Genomic DNA, 26,092 nt, shown 5'->3' with positions numbered 1-26,092 from the left:
AAACTGGATCACAGTGCCATATTTTCAGAAAAGACAGACCCTTTTTTATCTCCACAGGCCGAGTGAACGTCTCTATGCGAGTACTGTATCTTGATCTACTGTTAGTAAAACAGAAAGGACCAGTGACAACCAAAGAGGAAAATCTAAAGCCCTCTAAATCTCTTGGAAATGCTACAGGAAAACGTCTTCGACAAATTGTATTTGAAGCTCGGAGACACAAAACCGCGATTGAGCATCTCGCAGGAAAAATCCCATTCCTAAAACATGGGCAATGGGTCCAGGGGTGGTAGTGCTGGAGGGGATTTGACATCACGCAAAGCCAAGGGATAAAACCGCCTTTGATGTCATGCTAGTCAAGCGAAGAACCCCCTGCCTGGAACAAGTCCAGAAAGTCTAGTCTGTGCGTGAGTGAGTGTTTGTGTGTGAGTGAGTGTGAGTGTGTGTGTGTGTGTGTGCGCACAACTCAATCCAATCACACACACACAGAGACACAGCCTCTAATGGCCTAAATTGGCCATTCCACCGAGGTTTACAACCCAAACAAAAAGACAAGCGAGGGGCAGCTGTTTCCCAGAGCATATGTTGACCACTTGTATGACAGACTGGCTCACTTCTCTGCATAGATGCAGACAAGCGTACCACTTTAGCTCATCTCAGCCCATCAGTAGTGCTAAGAAGATTCGGCCACAGCTGAGGCTGCCAACCATGCTGGTAAGTCTGAATGAGGCCTATTCAGTGTGCCAGTGAGGCAAGTGTAAGGGCTTGTGTGCGTGTGTGTGTGTGTGTGTGTGTGTGTCTGTACCTGCACATTCTTGAGTATAATGGCTCTGTCTGTCTTTTTGTTAGTGTACAGTACTGGTATATATCCAGCTTTGCACTAAGCTCAAAGCGGTGCAATGGTTCCACTGTGTCTGTTCCCGCTGCGCTGAATCGGGCTGTGTGTTTTAGGATGTTGGCGTACACAAACCACAAAGCTTCATGGCTCGCCGGCAAAATGGCACCGGGCACCGAGACTTGTATTACCGTGTCCACAGAGGCTGAAACATGAAGCGATAGACTTGTTTTAGTACCCCTCCGTCGGCCCACGGACGATTTCTGAAGGATCAGCAGAGTTAGTGGTGCTGTGAGGTGGTGTGTCTGTGTATTCCCTCTGTGCGTGTGTGTCTGTGTGTATCCGTTGAACACATAATTCTGCCTTTGTGTGAATTGTATCAAGCACAGTGCTGTTTTTAGGGCGCTTCACGCATTGGCTCCCAATGCTCCCGACGTTCCTCATTGTAGCAGAGGATTGGAGGCGTGTTGGTGTCAGTCCTACCTGCAGCTGCAGTACAGGTCCAAAACAAATTCTCCAGCCCATAAAATAGTATAAAAAAAGAGGACAAACAAACAAGCAGGTCCTATTGTTCGAGTACCTACCATTTTATTGCCATTGCTATCCGTACAAATATAATCTCACCCCCTTCTGTGAAGCTTCACTTCACTGTTAATGTTCTTTTCACTGAACTTCCACCGTGATCTTGATTTCTTTCCTTTAAGTTGATCTGCTCTAACAATGTTCCGCCTCTTTGGGGTTGGAGAGAAATTCCCTCCTGGTGGTACTGGTGGTGCTGGTAATCAAGCCGGGTAGCGAGTTAGATAATATAAGCGTAACGATGGTCAGGGAGGATCAACCAGTATGTGTGTTGGAGTGATGAGAGTTTGTAGTAGAGTAGGTCTCTTTGTTCGATCCGCCAATGTAGATTTTTAGACTTGGCAGGTGTTCATGTTGGACACTGGCTGCAATTATCCGGACTATCCATTAATTTAGCATTTGTTTTGTCCATCCAACAAACTGATGCCTTTTGATTCAATAATCATGTGCAGGCAAGACTCACATCTGCACACCAACTCTGAACCACAAATGAACTCACGTACAGTAACGGGGGAGTGGTTTGCAATTTTAAACATTTAAGCCTAAAATCAGACCAATTTCAAAACAGTGTATATATAAATACATTTGTGGTTTGGAGATTAGTTAGATCAAGTGATATGTATAACTCGGTTACTTCTAATATTGAAGTGATTGGCAATAGGTCAGTCAAGTGTTCCCGTTTTATCAACTTTGAGAGAAATAACATTTAAATTAGGGATGCACCAATACCACTTTTTTTCAGACCAAGTACACGTACTTCATCTGGGTACTTGACAATACTGAGTACCAATTTAAGTACTTCATAATACCATTACAGTTCTGACTATATCTTTGAAAACACGTTATATTTCAACATTGTGTTTTCCTGATATAGTGTGCATTAGGGATGTCAATAGTGTAAAGTTAAACAGTTACAAAATACATTAATAAATTAATTGATATTTAATATCTGGTGTTCGTGGCAGCTGAGCGGCTTATCCTGATAAGCCGCTCAGCTGCCACGAACAGGTTAACTGACAAGAATTAAACATGCCATGAAAGTGCGTTTGAGTAGTTTTACAAGTACATGAGCACAGTGTTGTCAGGTGCAATACTCATTTTAATGATATATAATATTAGAAAAACATTGTCCAAATCCAAGCAAATCGAGCTAAGAAGTAACAATGCATTAACACAATAAGTTATTGGCATTCATATTTTAGTTTTACATGTGTTAACAGTTGTATCTGACCAAATGCAGTGAAACACAGTACATTACTGTGTGCACACGAGCTAGAATATTACACTCGTGATTTTGCCTACATTTGTCACTGACCACGCTATTTATTATTGGTTTCAGCCTTAATGGGTAACCTTCATTTCTTTACCGCTGTTTGTTTGGTTAACTGAAGGGTGTGATCATACATTCATACGTCTGCCAGTCTGTCTATGTCGGCCCCATTGCTGCTGCCCAGTCTGTCCCCACGCGGTCCCAGAGGGCTGCATTCTAGAGACGCCCATCAGACCGGAGCAGAGGAAGAGGAAGCCCCCAGTGTAAACACAAAGTGCTTTGAATTGGTTCAAGTAGACAACACCAAATTACTAAACAATCCTCGAGACTTCCCAGAAAAGCTCCTCAGCTCCTGGTGCGATTAAAATCTACTTTTATTAAGATGTATTGCAGATTTTAAAGAATTACGTTACTTCTTTATGTTGGGGGAGGTGGGGGGGGGGGTCATTTTTGATTGTGAGAGACCGGAAAAGGTTCACCAGTTCCACTTGAGTGTTTTTCAAATAAAAGGGAACATTTGACAAGTTTCCTCATAACAATAATCTCCTGTGTCTCATTGTTGGAACGAGGCAGATTACATGACACTCTCCGAATTGTTCCTTTTTGTCAGAATGTTTGTAACTATATCGAGACACTAGTGGAGAAACCGGCCTCATTTCATGATGCTCTCTCCTGTTTGACAAAAACATTCCTTCCAACAAGTGAAACAGGTGCCATGCAGGTCCTCCCTCTGCTTGCATTGCATTGGTTGTTCAGAAGGTTTTTACCGCTAAAGTAAATACCAGTTACAACCATGTAAAGACATGTTTTACAGTGCAGGGAAAGCAAGGTCTTTGAAGGCCATGGCAGAACAAGCCGTGGCCTTCAAAAGGCATGGAAATTAAAGGTGCTGAGTGCTCGTGAGTATTTATTTGCTCATGCCAAACAGCCTTCTGGTATGTTTGAAGACCCAATGCTGGCCTCTGGGGACACTGGTTTAAACCCATTGCCAGTCTGTCACTGTGTTAATTTACCCGACTGCACTTGTTGCTCCGGTCCTGCAGTCTCGGTTGGGACATTGTCGTTATGCCAGAGCTCCAGGTAAACCCACCAGGGTGAGCCCTATCTTCTCCTTTTGTTGTGCCCAAGAGAGGCAGCAGGGGAGAGGAGGAGGAGGAGGACGAGGAGGAGGACGAGGAGGACGAGGAACTGAGCCCAGCTGTTTGGTTCATTCACCCACCCAAGTCGCCCTCCCTCCTTTTATCCCTTCGGCTTCCTGCTTTTTTTCCCTCCTTTTTTTTTTCTTTTTTTTTTTTGCAGTGCAAATGTGCACAAGAGTACACACCACCACACGTGCACTCACACAAACACACATGTCTCACCCTGTTTCTGTGTTGTCCCTCTCTCTGACAGGCGAACAAAGACCCACTGTTTCTGACGGGGGTGACCTTCCCTTCAGAGTATCCTGCTAGCCCGGAGACACTAGTCAAGCTAACTGTGTATGATGCAAAGGACAAGAGCCAGGAATCAGTGAGTAAACAGTTGTGTGTTTGTTGGACGTTTGCATTTTGGAAATCGTGTGTGTGTGAGAGAGAGTGAGATGATAATGAGTGTGTTCAAAGCCCGCCGTGAAGCAGTCATCCCACATGTGTTGGTTGTACAGCTCTGAGCTTTAAACTTTACAGAGAACAAACATGAAAAGCTGTGAGAGTTCTGCAGCAGAATCTGATTATGTTTATATTTGTCCTACAGATTTGAGGTCTAACAAGTTGTTTGTTGATTTACAGCAGGCAGCAAATTATAGTACTCACTTAGTAATCATCCATTTGAGGCCGTCTCAGACAATGACCTTCGCCTTGAGTCTTGAAGGAAAAGGGTGGCGCAGCCTTCGATGAGCAACTGAGCACGGCAGCCCGTCATTCTCGTTGATCCCGTGGGAAAATCAGCCTGCACATTAGTGGGGATGGGGAAGAGAGCCAGACATAGAATCCTGAATGGGCCGGGCCCTCTGATTCTGACATTTAAAACAGACTATGTAACAGCCTCTCAAGTGTGGGTGTGTGCATGATCCTAATCAAGCACCCCACTCAACCCTGGCTGCCAAGATCTTAATTTGGCATAACGTGTTATGAAACACTCATGAGCTTTACGATGGGTAAGGACACCATCATTGCAGTGGCTAGTATTTGCAAATATACCCATTAAGGCCTCTGATTCTGTGCCAGCACAAGTGGCACTAACATTTTTGGCTTAAGTGATCTTTTTGCACTTAAGAGTAGGACTGTTTTTTGTAGCTTGAAAGTTGAAAGTCACTCAAACAGTCTGACTATCTTCATCCATTGCTTTAATCTCTGGATATTGACTAAAATAGGAAGGGAGTCTTCTGTTATACCAATGTGCACCTATTCTGTGTGAAATCATTAAGATGCTTCCTGAGCTTCATCAAACATCTGGGGACATTTTTTCTTCTTCTTGAAGTAACTCCAAACACCATCTACACCACACATGAATAACTCAAAAGAAGCTCTTGATTACTGAGGTAAAAGAAACATTGTGGTTATGTACTTGTAGCCTGCACAGCTTCTAAAATAGCTTCCAAGCGATTTCTGACTCTGGAGACGTAATCTCATCTGAAACAGACACATTCTCTGGCCTTGTGTGTTTGGTGTGCAGTATTTTAGTATTTGGGTCAATGTATTTTTGCAACTCCTGTAGACAGTATTGTCTCCAGGACAATACTGTCTACAGGTAATAAGAGGACAGAGGGGAGCTGATACGAGGCTAAGACACACTCCACCTGTTGGTAATATATCCGTCCAACTAGTAATGGTTTCTTTTCTAGATTGTGTCGTGCTTTGCCTGGATAGAGTTGTTTTGTCAAATGTGCAAAAATGGTTTCTGAGCATGTTCCCTGAGTTTTGCTTGCATGCAGTTTTAACAAATTTGAAGATGTTTTTTAGGTCGTCCACCGATTCTTTGAAATGTATTGATAACACACATATTCTTGCAGCTTGAGAAACACAGATGTTTAAAATGTTATATTTAAAAAAAAAAAAGGAAACATTGAATGAAAAACATAGCCAAACGTTGTATTCTCAATGTGTACAAATACGTAGAGTAGTTAAGTTTACCTTATCTTTAACTTGAGTTTTGTCATGTAGCACACCATGTACGTGCATTTTTTCGTCACAGCATTACCTTTATGCGTTTCACTGTATAGTCACTATTTGCATCTTTGAATTCAACCTTTAAACTTAATCCCAGATGGAATTTCCTTGAAATGGGAAAACAATGGTTTATTCTAAGGTGTGAATTGAATATTCATGTTGAACAACACCCATGTGAGCTCTACACTGTATAAACTCTCCATTCATCCCCCTACTCCTTCCTCGGGGTATTTCTTTTCTTTTCCTGTGTTGTGCTTTGCAGTGCGTTGCCACCAGAGGTTTTACTCAACAGTATGTGGCCGGGCAAGCTAATACCTGCATATGAAGATATTTCACTGGTGCCTGATAAATTATTTACCACCTAAATTTAAGTTTATATGAACAGCTATATTAGAGAAAGTCAGTTTACCTAGGCAGGCGCTTTCTAAGGATACTGTAATGCACTGGCACTGGATAGAATATTTTATTAACTTCTTGAGAATTTTGGTTTTGAATGTCTCTGTCATCCTGTCCCTCACGCTGGCTCTCTTGACAGGAGCTACTGAGAAAGATCACTCACAGTCTGTCATTGATGCTCTAAGAGCTCATGGCTCAACCGACAGCCTTACAGGGCAGGTCAACCGGTCCTGTTGAGCCTTTCAAAACTCTTCACTCATCTCCACAGTTTTGAATGACGTGTTGCAGAACCATTTTCTGTGACCATTTCCATAAAATAGCTGGATTATTACTTTTTATAGCCATTAAAAAAATTAACAAAGTCCCCTCTCCCTTTCTTTTAGTGGACGTCACGTAGTGTGGCCAGATTGTGTATATATATATATTCTTTCTTAGGCACCAGTGCTCTCATGCTCTGGTTGGCTTTTATATTTTTGGGCTATGCTTAACTGGGCACAGTGTGTTGGTCTGGATCTCATTAGAGTCTTTAAGTGACACAGCCATGACCCTGAACATGAGCTGGCACAATGCGTCAGCCTCCAGCCGCTTAAGTGGCAGATCGGCAATCACTCAGCCAAGGCTCAGTCATTTAATTTAGCTTTTTAAAAGAGAGAGCGAGAGAGCATGGGGGCAATTTGCTGGGTTTGTGTATACGTGTATATGTGTATATGTGTTTTACAAATCAGTCAAAAAGTTTGAGATTCCACTTTCAGCTCCAGTAGCAGATGTTGTGCCATGAGCTGATTCACTGCAAATGAAAGCAGATATCACATATGGCATCCGCTGAATATTTAATAAAAACATTTTTTTGCGCAAATTGCCATTTTGTGTGATATGCCATGTCTATTCACCACAAGAATTTTGAAGTGGAAATAAGAAGGGAAGAAATTGTCACAGTGAGGGGGAAGGAACTGATGGAGCGGGGTTTATAGATGACTGCTTTAACATTCGTCGAGGACCGGAGACTTTCATAGTAGGATGATTTCCTTCTGCCTTGGGCTTCCCATTTAGATATTCTAAGATGACACTGGCTGCATGGTCATGAATATTTGAGAACATGCACAATGCTGAGAGAACGATAAGTGAGGGAGTGGAGGTGTGAGGAGGAGTATGACTGGGTTAGATATCTCTCAGGTGTAAGTGATCCCCCCTTCAAGCTCTAGTTGTCAAAGGATGACAGGCTAGCCTTACTTTGGCACTGATGTCTTACCTGCAACTGCACTTTGAATGGCTCCCAGAGGCAACACATTCTCTTTCAGCTCGCATTCTGATCATTGAATCAAGAAATATTCAGTCTTGGGCTGAAAAGGAGGTATACTTCACAGAGATCACTGAATTATATCATAAGCTCAGCCAAATATTTGAGCATTATTACTTAAAGATGAGTCAAAGTATAACTAATTTGCGACATCTTGTCTCTAAATTGTTTAAATGAGGAATTAGAGAAAACCATCTCCGGCTGTCATGCTAGAAAGCACACATTATAATTACATTTTTAAAAAGGATTGAGAAAAGCCCTTTTCTTTTTCAGTACGTTTTTTGAACTAGTTCATAAAACAGCATTTGTGGTCAGACAAACCATTTAGGGCTGTTGGATTAAATCTCAGTAGTAGTCACAGTTATCTTCAAAATCCATCAGCAGTGTGAGCAAGCCTCGTCTGAGAGGTAACATGAATTGAAAGCCTTGAGTTAAGAGCATATGAAATGGGTCAATAAGATTATCTGTTTGTGTTTGGTGCGTCAGGTTTGAGCTTGTTTACAGCTGTGAGGAGACTCGGAGACACCTTGTTAATGAAATGGTCAGTAAAGACCTATTTCAGAGTCTTCTTGTGGTAAAAAAAAAAAAAAGGATCGGACTGCTGCCTCTGGAAGAGCTCTTCTCTCCAATCGCAGCCTCATTTAATCTGCCTTTGCCTTCTGCAATCCGGAATGAACATGTAATGCAGTTTTCACTTTGCATTCTTATTACTGGCCATGGAGACGGATTTTGATTGGTTTCTGTGATGCTCACCGTAGTGTGACAAACAAAAGACCTCATCTGAGTAAAACAGGAAAATGGTGCATGTCCGGTCATTTCCATAAAGCCTTCATAAAATGTATTCGATCAAATAAAACACAAGCGGAAGGGATTTTACTATGTTACTATAATGGCCATTTCATCCTCTGGCTGCCACAATCAGCCTGATAAACAGACAGGCACACACACACACACACATAAACACACACAAACACACACACACACACATAAACACACACACACAAACAAAAACACACACACAAGCACGCACACACCATCTGCACTAAAGGGGCAGAGCAAGATGTCTTTTATTCAGAGGGCAATGGAGAAAGTACTGATCAAAGTTTCATCTCAAACAGCTGACCCCCCTTGCCATACACACAGGCACTCTCACACCACCAAAATTGGATAGAGGTTGTATGAGAGTTGGTCCCAAAGCACGAGTGGGATGTGGTATTTCTTTTCTCCTTTCACAACAGGTCAAAAGTGTTTTTTGAAACTTTCCCTGATGCGTAAATTCTGTCTTGTTAAAATGAAATCCGACAAGTTGACCTTCCATACATTAAGGATGACGATCATCATCATCATCATCAGCATCATCATCAGCATCATCGTAATAATCTGACAGTTAAAACAATCTTGCTTTTGAATGCATTTTACACGACAATATCTTCAACTTTACATAAGAAATATGTTTAATACCATTCTACAATTTATCATTTTGACTGTCAAAACGATGCGTTTTACAGGCAATACCCTTGCAGAAGCCATCCATCAATATTTGTAGCACCAATTGTCTTGATATAATAATATTGTCTCCTTCAGTTTTATATCTGTTAGCTTTAGATGGAGCATACATATTTTCCAAAATAAACACTTGTACAGATGTAAAGTGAAGAGGCACTGCGCTCTCACTCCATACCATATGTATAAAATGTCAATATTGTGGTTGTTGCAGAGTCTCTTATTTCATTGTCTGGGTGTTTCAGAACTATTAGATGGGCAGATATTAGCTACATCTCAGGAGGCAGTTTGAGCAGCCACTGTACCGTGGTGAATTGTCGCTCCAATTATGAACTGCTGAAGTATGAAGAATCCCAGCCTCAGTTAATCCTGCCCTGTCAATAATCATGATGTGTAAAAGGTGGTGACTTGACATATTTTTGGCGTGGCCACTTGCTTTTAGCTGGATGAGTGTTGGTGTAGTGGGAATTTTCTGTAAGTGCACGCGTTTATTGCCAGAAAGCAGGGGGGAGGGGGTGGAAGCAGACAGCAGGATAGGGCTAGAGGGTACACACAACAAAACACACACACACACAAACAGAGAAACACACTTTCACAAGAAGCAATCTTAGAGATACCCAAGAAAGGTCTCGGTTGTGATTGGGTGAACAGCTGAGCAGTGATAACCTACGAGAGTCGGAGTCCTCAGATAAGGACTGTCTCTTGTCTGATGGCCACTTTGCTTCCCTCACCATCACGGTGGCAATGTCAGCCAATGTCACAAGTGCTGAAAAGTACTGCTGTCCAAGCGGGCAATACTAGAATTAGTCAAACCAGTGACGGCTCGCTTTGTTGCTCGCTGGAAGTCTTGCCGTGCAGAACATGTCTAATAGTTTAATGGTACTTTGGCTATGAGCAACAAAGAAACATGTCCCCTCTTTTTTAGTGTCAGGTCTACTGCTGTAATGGATGCATGCCGGGCTAATGGGTGCATACTTTCTTGTCCAATTAGTATTATGTCAACGCAGTATATGTAAATGTGTGTCCTGCCTTGTTTATTTGATTTTTTTTCCCAAGATAAATACAAATGTATTCACCGCCTCCTCTAGGATGATGCCACTGTCTTTGTAATGTCAGAGCAATGTTGTTACTATTGATTTGTGTAGAACTAATGTTGCATCGGAATCTTTTGTAAAAATTAACATTTAACATTTACAGCATATTTTTTTTATTTTTTTTACCATTTCTTATTCAGGGTGTTTACTGAGTTGTGCTCTATTTGAGGAGCGCCTTGCTTACAGTTTCACAATAACACGCTTTTGTTACCTGGCGAGAGTGATTTGGTGTCTTTTCCTCAACAAGGCTTTACTTTTGTCTTTCTGCACAACACAATTATTTATATACATACATATATCACTAAACACAAAATAGCTTGATCTCTGTGAATCACAAAATGGCAGCTACACTTGACACAGCTAGCTCCAATTTCAGTCAACAAGCGGGAACTCACGTACATTGCATTACAAACACACTTCAATATTCACGGTAAAACTCAACTCTTAAGTAACCAAAATAGACCAACAACATTCTCAGGAAACATCTTACATCCATACCGACATGTTAACTTCATTCATAACCAACAACATACCTAAAAGGGGGGATAAATAATCACGAGAGTGATTTGGTGTCTTTTCCTCAACAAGGCTTTACTTTTGTGAGGAAAAGATCGCGATTTTCCCAGAGGTATGTGGGCGGAGACTAAAGCAATCGATCTCAGACTCAAGATCCAGACTGCTTCGTAGATCTGTTATCTCTTTACACTATTATATTAACTTGCGCAATAATGAACAAAATAAATAATGTAAGAACATCACCATAGTCAACACCTTAATCTTCTAAACACTTGTGTCATTTATGAACAATCACAATCAAGCACAACAGAGCATGACATCTCCCTACTCTGTGACCTGCTCAAGAGTGCATGTTTTCCAACCTGTCACACTTTCACACTCACAAGCCGTCTAGTACAACCACAGTAAACTGTACTTATGACGCGCTTTCCTACTTTAACGGACATGCTTTTCAATTTGCCTCTCGTTCATCAGTCCTGACCATCAGGAGCCTCTCGGGTTTCATTGCCTAGATAATGGGGATCAAACCACCGACCCTGAGATAAATGGTTGACCCTTCCGACCTTTTTAGCCACAGTCACCGGCTGCATAAGCCTGATAGTCTGATCCGTTGGCCACTAAGAAGCTCCTTTGGTGCAGTTGAGGGTTAATGATTTGGGGTTAAGGGTCTGCCCACAGAGCACCACAGTGGTGGAAATGAGGAAGAGGAGAAGCGCTGCTTTTTAACCTTTCCTGCAGATTCAGTCTGCTGGGTTCAGGGATTAAATCAGCAGCCTCCCACAGACTAACAATAGAAACTGCATGAGACGGGGGCTGTGCAATAATTCTAGAAATAAGTGAATCCGATCTATGTGCGCGATAACCGATGATACAAAAGCTTTCATCGGCAAGCTGGCCGAATTGTCTCTTCTTTAAACTCTTGGGAAATAATTTGTGAAAAGTTAGCAGAAGTGTGACTCTTGCCAATCACAGCGAAGATGAGTGAGTTCCATGAATGGTGACAGGTTTGACATGTGTCAATCATGACGACGGCAAGTGAGCCACACGGATGGGGACAAATCATAACAGTGGCAACTTGAGGGGTAGCACTGTGTGTGTGTGTGTGTGTGTGTGTGTGTGTGTCTATGTGTGTGGTGGTGGTGATGATGATGAAAAAGTACCGCACCCTCAGCGATTATGATAAACTGGACACAGAAGTTCTACATTTGCCACCCTCACATTCTATCTATTCCAACCGGCCATAAATTATGCTCATTTCTGTGCATTTAATTTCCCATTCCACCCATGCAGGCAACAAAGAGTGCATTTGATTGATTGCACAATTACACTTCTGTGAACTTCCAGTTGCGTTTCCATATCCAGGAAGTGCCTCTCTTTTATCTCCATAAATACGCATCGGGCACCACACAGTGTCTTTTGAAATCCTTTCTCACAGATTACTCTTCATTTCAACTTGTATCTCTAAATGGAAATGCCTTTGCTTTGAAAGCCCTGCTAATTATTCACTTGATTACTGAGCCTCTAATTTAGTTTTTAACACTGCTCCTATTACTGTCGCCAATGGCCTCAGAGTCCCATGCCCCATAACAAGGAAAAGTGAGAGGATAAAACATGGGGCAAGAAAGGAGAGTGATAATTAGTGAAGCTTTCTCTTTGGCAGGAGTAAAACACCTCTGGACGAGAATTTTGCGATAAGTGCATGAGCTGGAAAATGTATTGATAATAGGCCGATATTAGAGGGGTAAAGTCCGTCTTGTTTGTGAACACAGCCTGCAAATCAAGCTCATCAGTGAAGACACCATGGCAGCTTTTAATAATATGGATTCAGAATATATACTTTATGGCCAGCCTCCAAAACCTGAATGGGATTTGCCTTTCATAAGACAAGATAAATTTGACATAGTAATGAATTTAAGTGCTTCTTCAACATGAGGTACTGTACAGATAGGGCGAGATTGCCCTCAAAGCTTTGGAAGCGCGGCTCGTGTCTGCCTTTTTCTTATTAAAAAGAAAATCCTGTTAACTTTAGCGCACTTGTTAAAAGTGTTGGAGCCAGACACGACAATTAAGTGGGAATAAATGGTCCCTGACCCCGGGGAATAGAAAGTTTAAACACCCTGAAGCATTTTTATTGACAACCGTGTACTCACGCTGCCGTGTCAGGTTGATACTACACGTGTCTCACATGGCATCTGAAGAGCCCCGGTGGACCGGCTGTTAGCTGCGTAGCATGTGGCGGAGCGACGCCATGGAAAACATGTCGGGGTATTTCCAAAGCCTGAGCTTCTGAAGTGCTTTTTCGCAGTAATGATATATTTTTCCTGCCTGACAATAATTCAAACTCCTATTTACTATATTTACTGTCGAAAGGCACCAGATAATGACGTTGTGGGAAAACAATAAAGTCGTAACACTTTAATAAAATGGCTCTTTGTGCCAGTGAATATGTACAGTTGTTTGGAAAGTAAGTGCACTCTAGGTTTTGTTGTGAGGGTGAAAGCAGTCATTCGTTAAAATAGTTGCCGGAATAGTACAAGCTCATTAAAAGCAACCAACTACATCTAAGCAGGAAGGCTAATTACTTATAAAAACTGATGAGCAGATGTCTGGTGCTGTTGCCATGAGGAGACGCCCTTTCTCCAGGGTGAAGCCACAAGTTAACACAAGTGAAGTACACCAGTAAACAGTTTATTTGTTACAAAGAAGCCTGCCTGCAAACGCTGCTGGATATAGTGGCAACTAATTAAGTGAGTCTTTTAATGAGTATTTACAGGCATCCATCTTGTTATACTGTAGAAACTCAATTTACAGGTGATTTAGAACACGTTAGATAGAGAATGGGGACCAAGCGTCCATAAGTAAGTCACACAATGACCACAAACAAATTACAGCCAATATTCACAGTACAAATTAAAAAAATCAACATTCTGGGGAATACGTTAAGTCACTTGCTAAGAGTCAGATGAGAAGATCTCATGTTTGTCTGGTCATTATGAAGCTGGAACCAGCAGCAGTTGATCTTAGCTCAGCATAAAGACTGGAAACGGAAGGAAACGACCTTTAGCTCCATCTAAAGGTAGATAAACTCGCTGCAGAATGTATGTCTTCTTTGTTTATTATCTGAGTATGAAAACCAAAGTGTAAAAACAACACATTGCATTTTTCATGATGATAAGCATATTTATCATACAGATACAAGAGGGATATATATCTGGTGATCTAACTCTGACAGAAAGTGAATCAGTGTAGTTGCAAAAATGTCAAACTAGGACATAACTAGATTATAACTTGGTATTGATTTTCAGTGGAATAAAAGTGACATTCCCTTTCAGTCAGCAATACATCAGGATGCAATTAATTGAAAAATAAAACAACAACTTTGTGAACAAATAAACAATTGAATAAGGAGGGAACAGAAACAGCTTGAGCTTGTTAAATACCCTTTTAGGGCTGTATCTCCCACAATCTTTTACTGTGCTTGTAACTCCCAGTTTGTTCTATCCGCATGCAGCTGACATGCATATAAATGGATCAAGCAGCAGGTAACCACTTGATGCTGGAGTGCACCTTCCCAGGAAACCTCCTCTCAGTCATAACCTCTTCCAAACCTTCCCTGGATAATCCTACTCCAATCTCCTCAAGGTGGGATTTGTCTGGATCAATTTCATAATGCATTATTCATTTAAGAATTTAATCAAATATCTCTTCCACCAATCAGCCCAACCCATACCTCTCTAAAACCTCCCTCGCCTCTCTACCCGTCATATCGGCGATTGTTAGTGTCACCTGCAATAGCAGATTATCAGCCAAATGAATTACTGGGTCACAGGTGATTTAGACGCCTGGCTGACTGTAATCTCCTTTTCTCTGGCAAAAGTAGCTTACTGTAAATTAGTTGGTTTTTTTCTTTTATTTTATTTTTGAGACAGGAAGATGGAAAAAGTGCTTGAGAAAATCCCCTTTCTGCCTGGCTTCCCGCGGGTTTCTGCAGTGTAATGGTTTCCTCTGAGAGGCACTGGTGGAAAGTGCTGATGCTTGTTGGCTGTGTGTGTGTGTGTGTGTGTGTGTGTGTGTGTGTGTGTGTGTGTGTGTGTGTGTGTGTGTGTGTGTGTGTGTGTGTGTGTGTGTGTGTGTGTGTGTGTGTGTGTGTGTGTGTGTGTGTGTGTGTGTGTGTGTGTGTGTGTGTGTGTGTGTGTGTGTGTGTGTGTGTGTGTGTAGGCAGCTATTTTCCATGGCTAACCGAGCCACTGATGGGCTTGCCTGCCAGGCCAGGGGCTTGTACAGTGTGCAAGTTTTTGTGTGTCTGCACATGTAAGCCTGTGGGCAAACGGCATTCATAATCCCATGTGTGGTGGGTGCCAGTGTACTGTATAGTCATGCTGCAATTAAAACCCTACAGTTGGTCAATTGAGAGTTATGATCCAGCATTTTATTGGAGTAATTTTCCCTATCTGTCCGGACATCGCTATGTGCAAACATGAAATAGTGTCTCCGCTTGAACAGCAGTCTGCCTTCCAGCTTTGATGATGAAGTGTTCTTGTTGCTGCTTTGTTGTTCTGTTAGCGCAGATGGAATTATATGATAATCAAAAATCAGACAACATTGTTTACCCCCCCACCCCCCTTTAAACATCTCAAAGAGGCATTTTTTTTCCCTCCCAGGAAATACAAATGTATTTGCGTTGATCTTATCTCCTTCTCTTTTCTTTTTTTAAGAATCGGATGTGCTATTTATTCATGAGTGTACACAACAAAACCACTGAATCTATTCATCTGCTATCATTGCCACCAAGGACAAATTCTACTTTCACATAAGCAGTATATTTAGTTAAAAAGACTATTTTGTTGATGTTGTTCTACATCAACTGGCAAATATGTCATTTAGGCAACTAATAAGGCTGTGTTGTGCCGAGGAACAGAAATCGCTCGCGGCTATAACACCTCACCCACGGTTTCCTGCATCGTGCTGTTTACCAAGTCAAGGTGGAGCGAGCAGTCTGAAATTGCGGCCTCTCTGTTCTGTACGGAGCTGGTTCAGAAACTCCTACACAGTGGGAGCGAGTGGCTGCCAGAGCTTTTGAGCAGTTCGAGGCTCACCTCTTGCACGCCGTGAGTGACACTCACAGATGACTCGCGGTAGCGTGGCCTTTCAGTCTATCGTCGCAGTCTTTATCGCTTGTGCACAACGCCGGAGAACAGTCAGTCACACATGAGAATCGTTATTTCATACTAATGCGATGTCGTAGCTATCTATAGAGAAGACAGTTGGTGTCGGTCTGTTGGGGGGGAAAAAAAAAATCCACACTGCGGCGTTTGAGTCTCGCACGCCGAGGGATAAGTGCGCCCAGGTACAGTTTGTGTGTCCTCGGGGCAGAGCTCGCTCTGCTTCGGCATGTATGTTCAGCGGCGGGGATGCGGCGCACCTCGGATTTGCGCCTGTACAGGGAAGTCATTGAGGAGCTCACTCTCGATATTAAGGGGCATCAATCCCTGTCTGTCTCCCTGTCGAGGCTGTTAACCACCTCTGGGCTGCACCATTGATCTTCGTAATTGTCTCCTGCTCTTCAAAGGGAGCTAAGAGTTGGTTTGATCCGAGCTGTTTACTTTCACAGCCCCTGTAGTCCTGCTCTCTGAAGTAGAGAGCTATCAAACACTTCAGGCATGAGCTAGGCTAGCATATTATAGTACTATTACTGTGTGTGTGTGTGTGTGTGTGTGTGTGTGTAATAGAGAGGAAGGAAGCAAAGTACAGAGAGAGAGAGAGAGAGACCCAGCATAGCCTGTAGCCGTACAGGCCCGGGGGTGAGCTAGCAGCTTTTTGCTGTTACATAACAGCAAAGTGCACATTACAATCTATCCACGGGTTTGTAAGGGAGCCCTGTGTTGTCTGCTGTGACATTACAGGCTCCATTCAGCTATTGTTTGTTTGAGAACTGTTTTTTTATTCTCCCACAACTAAGATAACTATGATGCGACAAACAGGATGTTGAGCTTAGTAACACTTTTTTGTGGCTGATCAAAATGGTCTCAACTCGAACTGCAGAGTCAGAGGAGGGGAAGCTGCTAACCACAGCCTCCGCCAGGTCGAGCTGATAGCAGCTCGCAATAAGTAGCTGATAATACACGCTCGCATATTGTAGACGCGTGATCATATGGATCGGGACAAAAAGGGGTCCGTTAAAATGCAACTCTATCAAAACAGCTTCAAGTGTGTCGTGTTGCAATTTAAATATTGTACTCAAGTCTATATAGGGGATTTGAATTAGCCTGTGCAGCTTCTGGACCTGCTACCAAGTGATGTTTACAGACTCTGAGTAAAGGAGCCTTGATTCTTTTTATCACCTGGTCTGCAGTGAGGTTAGCCGTTAAAGGTTATGGACCAAAGCCGAGAGTGTGGGGGGAGGCATCGGCAGTGTGCTTCCAGTGTACCAAAGGCAGGCTGCATTTGCCACAAGTTAAGTTTATTTTCTCCTACCTGCAGTTGTGTCTGTGAGATAAATAGACATGGACATGTAAATCAGATTTGTTATGTAATGTTACTCAAGCACATTTTGCCTGCGTTGTAATTGGCCGCTTCTGTCAGAAGACCTTGGTTCCCTGATAGTTGGCCAGGCTCTGAGAGGACGCAGCCAAATCGTGATTCAATAAGCAAGAGCAGGAAAAGAGGAGGGGGGGGGGGGGGAAACTAATAGAGTGGTAGGAAGGGCTTTTTGTTTCACGGCAAGCGTTGACAAGCAGAAGAATTCATGTGGGAGCAAGTATGCACACTTAGCCTGTATTACAGTGTTATTCTCGCCTCTCTTTCTATGCAAAAGAATCAAAGATACTTGGGAACCTCAAGCTGTTGTGTGAAAAAGAGGAATATTCACTTTTCCAGGCCACTGCATGGCTCTATAGATATCTTTGTGCGTACAATAACTGAAAGAGAAGGAATCCTAAAAGGAGTCAGCTTTCTGTGAGTATTTACGTTTCAGTTCAGCCATTTTTTGAGTCCTATTGAGTCAGGTGCAAAATGATCTTCTTGGTTTTAGCACAGAAAATGTGTCACTTTAAATGTTTCTGAGGAACAGGAACATTATAAAACATGCACTAATCATATTTAATGACAGACAGCTGCACATATGATAAAAAAAGGCTGCATTTATATAGATTGATATAAACCATACAAAGCGCTTCCCAATTTGTATTGAGAGCAGTAGTGGCGGCGCTGCCTTACAAGGCGAGGAGCAACTTGCGGTTCCGTGTCTTGCTCAAGGACACACATTCCAGTGTTTAGAGGATGTGGGATTTTGTTGTTTGTTGTTGTTTGCTCACCAGAATTGTGTCCGTATCTGATTAAAAAGCAACATCCACCAGTCTCCGTAAATGTCCTGTTTGGTTATAATGCAGATTTTTGCAAAAAAATAGCACACCTGAGAGACTGATAAATTAATTCCATGGAAAATCTCCAGCCCCCAAAAATATGGAGACTTGATATTCAAGGCAACATTACCGTGTTATTGTCTGGGATAATGATTGATTTTGTTTGTCATTGTAGCCCATATTTCAGCACCGCAAGCTGTATTCCTCCAACAGTTGACTAATTAAACTATCAAATGAATTAAGTATTGACAAAACTGCACCATTGTAGCTCTAATTTCAACATCTCTCCAATATTAAAATATGGATTCTGTTCTTCCTCATAATGCACAGCAATGTATCCCTTGTTGTTATTCTTCACAGTTCACTGCATAATTTACTTTGGATATGGATTTTTTTTAAACCCTCCCATGTGTTTTCATGGACATTTACACTTGTCTGACTCCAAAGAAAGATAAGAATTATCCCTAAATTATGTGAACACAGAAGTTAAGTCATGGAAAGCTACGCCAATTAAGAGCCCACTTCCACGGTTTTACCCTCAGTAAGCTTTCCAGACTTTAAAAAAGATTAAAGTTTAGCTTTCTTTATATCAAACCAGACCCAGAAGGCATTCATTCATCTCCCCCGTTTCAGTTTCATGTTTGCACGAGTCCCGCTTTTTTTCTTTTTTTACCATAGGTACGTTTGGGTCCTTTGATACATTTGAGAAGTTATTCATAAAGCAGACCGAAATAGTACTAACGATTAATAAGGCATGTGACGTCACCAACAACACCAGAAGAACACATCAAAGTGTTTTGTGTCTAAGCACAAATCCGTATTATTAGACTCCGATAAGTCTGCCTCTCATTACTAGTAACTTACTAGTAACTTAACAACAAGTGCACAGCATCAGGAGCTACTCTTCCCCTTCACAGGTCAGACTAGAACAATTAGAAATCCCTTAGTCCCCAGATATAAGACCCTGATTGAAAAATGTTTTTCTATGACCCGGAGCGGTGTTTGAGGAGCTGTTGTATATCAGTTACTGCACGCTGTTGTAGTGAGTTCCCTTTAAGTGAAACGCTCAGAAGAATATTGAGTTCCCTCTGGTGAACAGTTATTTGGTGTATATGTCTTTTATTGTGAAATGTAAGAACAGAAAGAAGTGGATCTGATGTGTGCCGCCGTTGTCATGGTTGAAAGGAGTAATAAAGCTCTCCGTCTCATTTTTGACTTCGGAGGCAGTGCTGTGCACGTAGTGATTATTGAATATGTCCACTCAACTTGATTGGTTGATGCTTATTATTCGCAATGCGAAAACGGGAGAACAAATAAATCCTTTCTTTGCCAGGTAACAGATCGAAAGAGTATAGACAGTCTCATATATTCACGCCAATAGGTAAAAAACCTTCTGAGAGAGTCAATATCGGTGCTGTTTGGTCGTCTCTGTTATGCCATCTATTGGTAATGCATTGAAGAAATAGATGGGGAAGGGAAAAGGTGTGTGAGCTCAGGTCAGGCTGCAGATTCTTTTTTTATTTTTTATTTTAACCGATCAAGAGCAGGGGAATGAGTTCAAGGTAGAGAACCATGGAACGAACAAGTCAGGGAAGAACGAGAGGACAATGTTGAGGGTAGACAGCTGAGAATGAGAACATCAGCTCATCCTGTGCCTGTCTGGGTTCGTGGGTGTGGGGGGGGTGGGGGGGTGGGGGGGAGCTGTTTGTCTCAGATCCCTTTTTGCCTCAGCTGCCAGTAGCATTTGTTCTATGATCCTTACACAGACAAATAAGTCCCTTAAATAATGTGAGAGGCATGTGCCGCAGTGATAGTGTTACACCAGCTGTGAGTCCTGGTTGAACAATGCTAAAAGGTAGGAATTAAGACGTACTTAGGCTTTCCTTTTTGCAGCCAGGAGCCTCGAACATTGTCGCTTCCTGCGTTGAATATAAGACCAATCCCTGCTCGTCTCTGTGTGCTTTTCAGGAACTCACCGTTTGAATGCTCTTAAATGTTTCTGACATGACATTTTGAACTTCAAAGTAGGGCATAAAATAAATGCCAAATTTTTGGGTGTGCTTGATTAATTATTTTTGAACACGCTTTGATCTCGGATTGTCCGTGTTGTTATTCAACCTTGTTTTTTTCCCCCTCCTATAAGATTCAAATAAATTCAAATTGTACGCAGATTTTACAGTAGAATGCATCCAAAAAAAGCAACAGAACAGAATTTCGTAATCACCGCCAAAAGAACTGAGCAACATCCAACTCAAATGGATTTTTGGCAACAGCAGGGTCGCACGTCATCACTGTTACGCAGCCAGTAGAGTGATCGTTTAGACCGAGAAGCCTTTCGGGGGAAATCTTCTGGAGTTCCCGCGTTATCTGATTGTGGCTTCCACTTGGCACCCAGGTCATCTATCGTCACGGTAACGTAGAGCGCTTTAAAACACAGTGTTTCCACCCACACCCTCTGACTCCACACTTTTTATTTGGAAAGATTGACGACTCATCACCATGACCTCCAGCGATCAGGGTTTTTGTTCACAAATGTTAGCTTTTGGGTGCGTGTGTGTGTGCGTGTGCTTTAGTGTCAAGTGTGTGCGTTTCTCATTGTGTTTGCTTGTGTACCTGCCCGGAGTGATAAGGGCCAGTGTTGGAGCGTGTGCTTTGTTCTGCCAGAATTACTCATCCCCCTGTGTCAGCATGGGTAAATTAAACCCTGCTTAATCTGAGGTTCGAGCCCAGATAGTTCAAACCTAAGCTTGGTGTCAGTGGTGTGGCTGTGCGGGTTTGTCTCAATGTCTCAAAATGGATGGCTTTTCTCTCTACCTATTTCTCTCGCAGCGGCTTGTATCAAAATGTGTAGAGTGTTTCAACAAGCCTCTTGTGTGATCCTCAAGTATGCCAGTGTGTGTTTTGAAGTGTTTATCCGTTTTGTAGGCGCACTGCTGTACTTTGCACCATGTGGTCGGAATCTATGTTAATTCAAGTAGCCGTACCAAGTGCTTCTTTTCCTGTTGTCTATCTGAGTCACAGGCTGCAACCGAGGTGTGACACACAACTCTGTCTCTCTCTCTCTCTCTCTCTCTCTGTCTGTCTCTCTCTCTCCTTTTATTCTTCTGTCCCTCTCTTCCTTTTTCTGTGTTGCTATCTTGGTTTTCGACCCATTAATTGTCTGTCTTCCTTCCTTTCTGTCTGTCTCTTCCTCTTCTGTGTTGTTCCACCCTCCTCCTTCTTCCCCCTCTTCATCTCGACTGCTTGTATTTCTCGACTCCCTCCCCTCTCGTGGCTCCCTCCTCCTCCCCACTCTCTCTCTCTCTCCTCTCTGTCTCTCTCTCTCTCTATCTCTGGCTGGTCTAGCTTTCTGTCAAGCCAGCCACAGCAGCAACAGTGGTTACGCCAGTAGCTCAATGTAACCAGTTCTCAGTCACAGCGGAGGCTGCAGTGTGTGAGTCCAACTGTGTGTGTGTGTGTGTGTGTGTGTGTGTTGTGTTTGCGTGTTCAGCCTGTATGCATCTGCCTGCTGCTCTTTCAAGAGTGAATATAACACATGGAGTTGCTCTAACTGACGACTGGAGGAAGATATGTAAGAAGAACCGTCCTGAAGCTCATTAAGCGGGAAAATGAACAAATAACATCCCTTATCCTCTCTCGCACCTTTTTTTAAAAAAATTTCTCTCTCTTTCTGTCGGCCTCTCCTCGCTTGCTGTGTGTGCAGCATAACCGTAAGTGGAGTTCCTTGTCTGTGGGTACGTCTGTTGTTATTCTGTGTGTGTGTGTGTGTGTGTGTGTGTGTGTGTGTGTGTGTGTGTGTGTGTGTGTGTGTGTGTGTGTGTGTGTGTGTGTGTGTGTGTGTGTGTGTGTGTGTGTGTGTGTGTGTGTGTGTTTGTGAGTGTGTGCGTGTGTGTGATTTCATTCCATGTCAATTTGAACTTAAGGCGGACATAATTTGTGCCTGAGTGCACACATTTGCATGTAAGTATAAATGGCGTGTCACGACATCGCCACTGACTTAATTAGGCCAATTTGTAAAGCTCTAATTGTAGTGAAGGAGCAATGTATTCATGTAGGCACTACTGCCCTTCATGGTATGAATCTGTTCATATTCATAACTATTTGCCAGATGTGTATTATTCAGCGAGGGCCAAAACTGTCACCGCTGCGATTTCTATAAAATGTCACTTGTTTGGCGTAACATGTGAATGAATGTCCTCTCCTCCAGGTATGTTGTGCAGTCTGCGAGAGTGAGAGACAGCTAGGGAGTAAGGAAGTGAGGGAGTGATTGAGCGAGGGGTTAGTATGTGTCTCCGTGAGTGCGTGTCCCTCTGTCACCCGGGGGCATGGAGAAAATCGATAGCTGCAGCTCTGCAGTTGGACCGTTTACCTCTGCCGAGTGATGGACAGACACTGTGTCCGTCACAGGTCTACTGACAAGTGCTTGGGATCGCCTGTAGACGCACAATGTCAGCTCAGCGTGTCCCTGAAAGTGTCTTTCCTTTTTTTGGGTGCCTGTGATTGATCCTTCATGTGCGCTCCAGCACTTTTCTGTTTGGTTAGCTCGGTGTATTTATGTGTGAGCTCGTGTAAAATGTCTCGCCGTTTTTTTTATTAAAGCTAGTAAAGGAGATCATAGATCAAATGTTTCTCTTGGAGCCTGCAACTGGCATGGCCAATACAACCAGTCATATGAATGAGCAAGAGCGGACGAAAAAGATGGAACAGTGCGAGACCATCATAATCAATCCTCCATGATCCTGGAAGAGCATCATTTGTCTTCTTTTCTCACTCCATTCCTACTCTTGCCACAATCTTTCTCTCGTTTTCTGTGGTACAGCCACTTTGATCTTGCGTAAGAGGACGGTCTCCGGAGCTTCAATACTTTTAAAGCCTTCAACGTGAGGGGCCATAAAAAGATGCTAAGGAATGGATTTCTAAGACCATTTACCAGACGGTCCGTACCGGCTTGCAAGTAATAACTACATGATATGATGTTCCTCCGCGGTGTGTAAGGGCCTTTTGTGCCGGGTGCTCTGGGTTATCGGGGCAAACTAGGATCAGCCGCGATACTGCATTGCTGAGGAAGATTATGACGTTGTGCATGTCAAGTGATGCCTACTGGGGATCATATGCTCTGTTTATTCAATAAGGCAGACATGGCAGTCTGCTGCATAAACCCGAAAACTGAATATGATGCTTGGGGCTGTGTTTTTCTTGGTAAATTTCAGCCGCTTTTTAGACCTTTCACTGTGTTTTAATTTTCTATATTGTGGTGTGTGTGTGTGTGTTTGTTTGTCATGCCTCTGTGGACTGACCTGGTGTTCCGGTCTCTTCCTCTTTCTGTGTGTGCACGCATGTGTGAGTCGCTGTGTTTGCCTTCTTGTGAGTGCAGCGGGATAGGTCCGGGGCAGTGTTTTGCTTTAAGCATATGGGCGATTTGGGTAGCAGGAAAATGCTCAGGGAGGAAATGTTTGAGAGAAAAGGTCAGTAGACAGGATGCCCTTTTTTATCTGATACAGGAGACAAAAAAACGGGAGAGAAAACGCGGTGAAGTGGGAGGAGATTAGAGGTGAAAGTGAAGCTAAACAATGGAAGAAAAGACAGAAGAAATGTGAATAAAAAGAGTCAAAAATATTTTCACCCGGAAACAATATCTCATAAATTTAAGAAATGTAAGCTGTTAGTGGCGACTTCATCGTAAGTAATTCAACATGCATGTGATCTGTGAGCTTTGCTGGGTTTTGAGGCGCTGACTCTGTCAGCTCTATGATACTGTTACATATCTTTTGTGATGCTTTTGACAGTGTTTTAAGGTTGAGATGCATCATTAAACTCAGGGTATCCGCCGATAACCGATCCATATTCAATACCAGACGGCTTAATGGAACTCATTAGAGTCCTTTTTATGAAAGGTGACTATTGTGACTCTACACATGTTATGTGCAGCTGCAGGTAACTGGATCCAAATGCCATCAACACTCGAAAAGGCAACTTTATTGCTGAACAGGATTTAACAGGATTCAAAAACAAACAAAACAGGCTCACACACATGATCTTCAATGATCTAGACAAGTCGAACCGACAAAGGGGAATGACACGAACAGGACTTAAATACAGAGGGCTGGTGCAGGTGATCGGACACAGGAGGAAACAATCAGGGACAGGGCAGACAATCACAGGGACAGGAAGTGCAGAGAAACAGAGGACACGAGAGACAAGGACTTCAAAATAAAACAGGAAACACGACACAACACTACAGATCCTGACAACACAACGATTTGGGGACTTTTTGTGACTGAATAAATAACTGAATTCGATAATGATCACAATAGAAACTCTATTTAATGTGGATCTGTCGTGGCTTGAGCTGAAAGTCCATTAATCAATAAGTGGAAAGTGAAATGGCAACTATTTCAATAGGAGTAATTGCCCCTTATCATTTTTTAAGAATAATAAACTGAATATCTTTGGGTTTGTACTAATAGAATACAGATTTTAAGACACCGTGTTGCGCTCTGGATAGGGCATTTCTGTTATTTTCAGATAGTTTATAGACAAAACTTTGGATCAATGTAGGGAGGAAATGGTCTACAGATTATCCTATAATGAAAAATGATTGTTACTCGCAGCACCAGTCAGGACTCTCGGGCCCGATACTGATCCGGCATATCGAACTCGTGCTCTGTTTTGTGTGTGGAGAGAGTAGAAGTGGTTGCTTACAATATCTGAAACGCCTCGACTCTCAACACATTCACGGTATTTTCAACAGCAGACACAATCGGGATTTTACCTCCAGAGGCAAGGTGCAAAAGACGGGGGAAAGACACAAATCGTCGTCTTCCTCAAAGTCACTTCACTGTTTCGCAGAACTGTCACAGGCACTATTAAAACGCTTACAAATACAAACCAAAAGACTCTGAATTTAAAAGTGCTGTAAGTGATACTGTATACTATGATCGTTTTTACTCCGTATGATGAAACACGTGTTTCGTAGCATCTTGTATCATTGGTCTTAGTCCTCCCCTCCTGCAGTAGAAGCTAGCATGTTAATGGTGTTACTTGCTGGTGTGTATGTGTGTGTGTGTTTAGGATGTGCATACATCTGGGCATTGCAGTGAGAGAGAGAGAGAGAGAGAGAGAGAGAGAGAGAGAGATCATCTCTCTTCTTTATTGATGGGCTCGTCCCTACCTCTATCTCCGTGACCCAGTTCTGGTGTGCTGACACTCCCTGTTCACATCATGCCTGCAGCAAACACATGTTGTCAGAGGAGCAGTGAGGAAGAAGGTGAACGGGAGACCGTAAAGGAGACTGTGTGTATATATATATATGGTATCTCACATTTTTACTTCTAGATCACATGGTCTCAGTGCAAATTCACCGTCACCCACACCTCTATGATACCATCAAGAGAAGAAAAGAGTTATCCAGCGGTTTCTTTTTTAAAATTGTTTTAACTTTTAACTGTTTACTTGCCTAATGTTAACCGCGTGTGTTTTTGTTTGTATTCTCTATCTACAGAGCAGCTTCCTGGGCAGTGCCACATTTTCAGTAGGCAATCTGCTGAGGGCTAAAGATGAACGACTGACCTTGAGTCTCAGGTGAGTGTGTGTTTCTGTCATACTCATGTTCATCGCCCCTCTGTGTTCCTCCAGGCAAAGTCAAATTCAGACTCCAGAGTCCAAAGATGATGTTTCTTCACACAATAACTGACAGAGCAACTTAAAAATCAAACTAATATGGAGTTGGGAAAGATGTTGCAACGGCAGTTTCAGGAATGTTGCACCCGCTTGTTTGTATCAGAGATGTCGTGTTGGCGTGTGGGAATACAGTCCTCTGATCTGATTTTTCTCTCGTAAATGGAGGTGGGAATAAGTGCAATGTTTCAGACTTAGTGAGATGAATGCAATGAGTACATGTGTGTTGTTTGAAAGCAAGGTTAAAAACATTTGAATCAAGAATTCATTTTCCCTCATAATTGGTCTGCATGTACATGTTCTGTACAAAAGTCATTGGCTTGGATGTGCCCTCCGCTTCAAGTCAATCAAGCTCCAGTGTGAAAGACAAAAGAAAAAGAAGAGATACTAAGTGCTTTATTTTTTTACGCTCTGACTATCC

At 42.6% G+C, this 26,092-nt stretch overlaps 1 protein-coding gene across 8 annotated transcripts in view; it reads left to right on the top strand.

Moving 5' to 3' along the window:
• The first annotated feature begins 608 nt into the window (after nt 1-608).
• Nucleotides 609-26,092, top strand: part of inpp4b (inositol polyphosphate-4-phosphatase type II B) — a 98,501-nt gene continuing 73,017 nt past the window's right edge. For 2 of the 8 annotated variants that reach the window (XM_034533926.1, XM_034533918.1), the window contains exons 1-3: nt 609-711; nt 4,074-4,190; nt 25,496-25,575. In XM_034533926.1, the coding sequence (XP_034389817.1) occupies nt 706-711; nt 4,074-4,190; nt 25,496-25,575 (203 nt within the window). In that variant the 5' untranslated portion in view covers nt 609-705. Of the gene's footprint in view, nt 712-4,073; nt 4,191-17,403; nt 17,588-21,157; nt 21,566-21,697; nt 21,705-21,838; nt 21,955-22,631; nt 23,460-25,495; nt 25,576-26,092 lie in introns of those variants that run through there. The other 6 variants (XM_034533944.1, XM_034533948.1, XM_034533949.1 and 3 more) reach the window with 6 other exon arrangements.

This window comes from Cyclopterus lumpus, chromosome 1 (genome assembly GCF_009769545.1).
Source record: "Cyclopterus lumpus isolate fCycLum1 chromosome 1, fCycLum1.pri, whole genome shotgun sequence".
Classification (NCBI taxonomy): Eukaryota; Metazoa; Chordata; class Actinopteri; order Perciformes; family Cyclopteridae; genus Cyclopterus; species Cyclopterus lumpus.
This window is presented reverse-complemented; position numbering and strand designations above follow the sequence as displayed.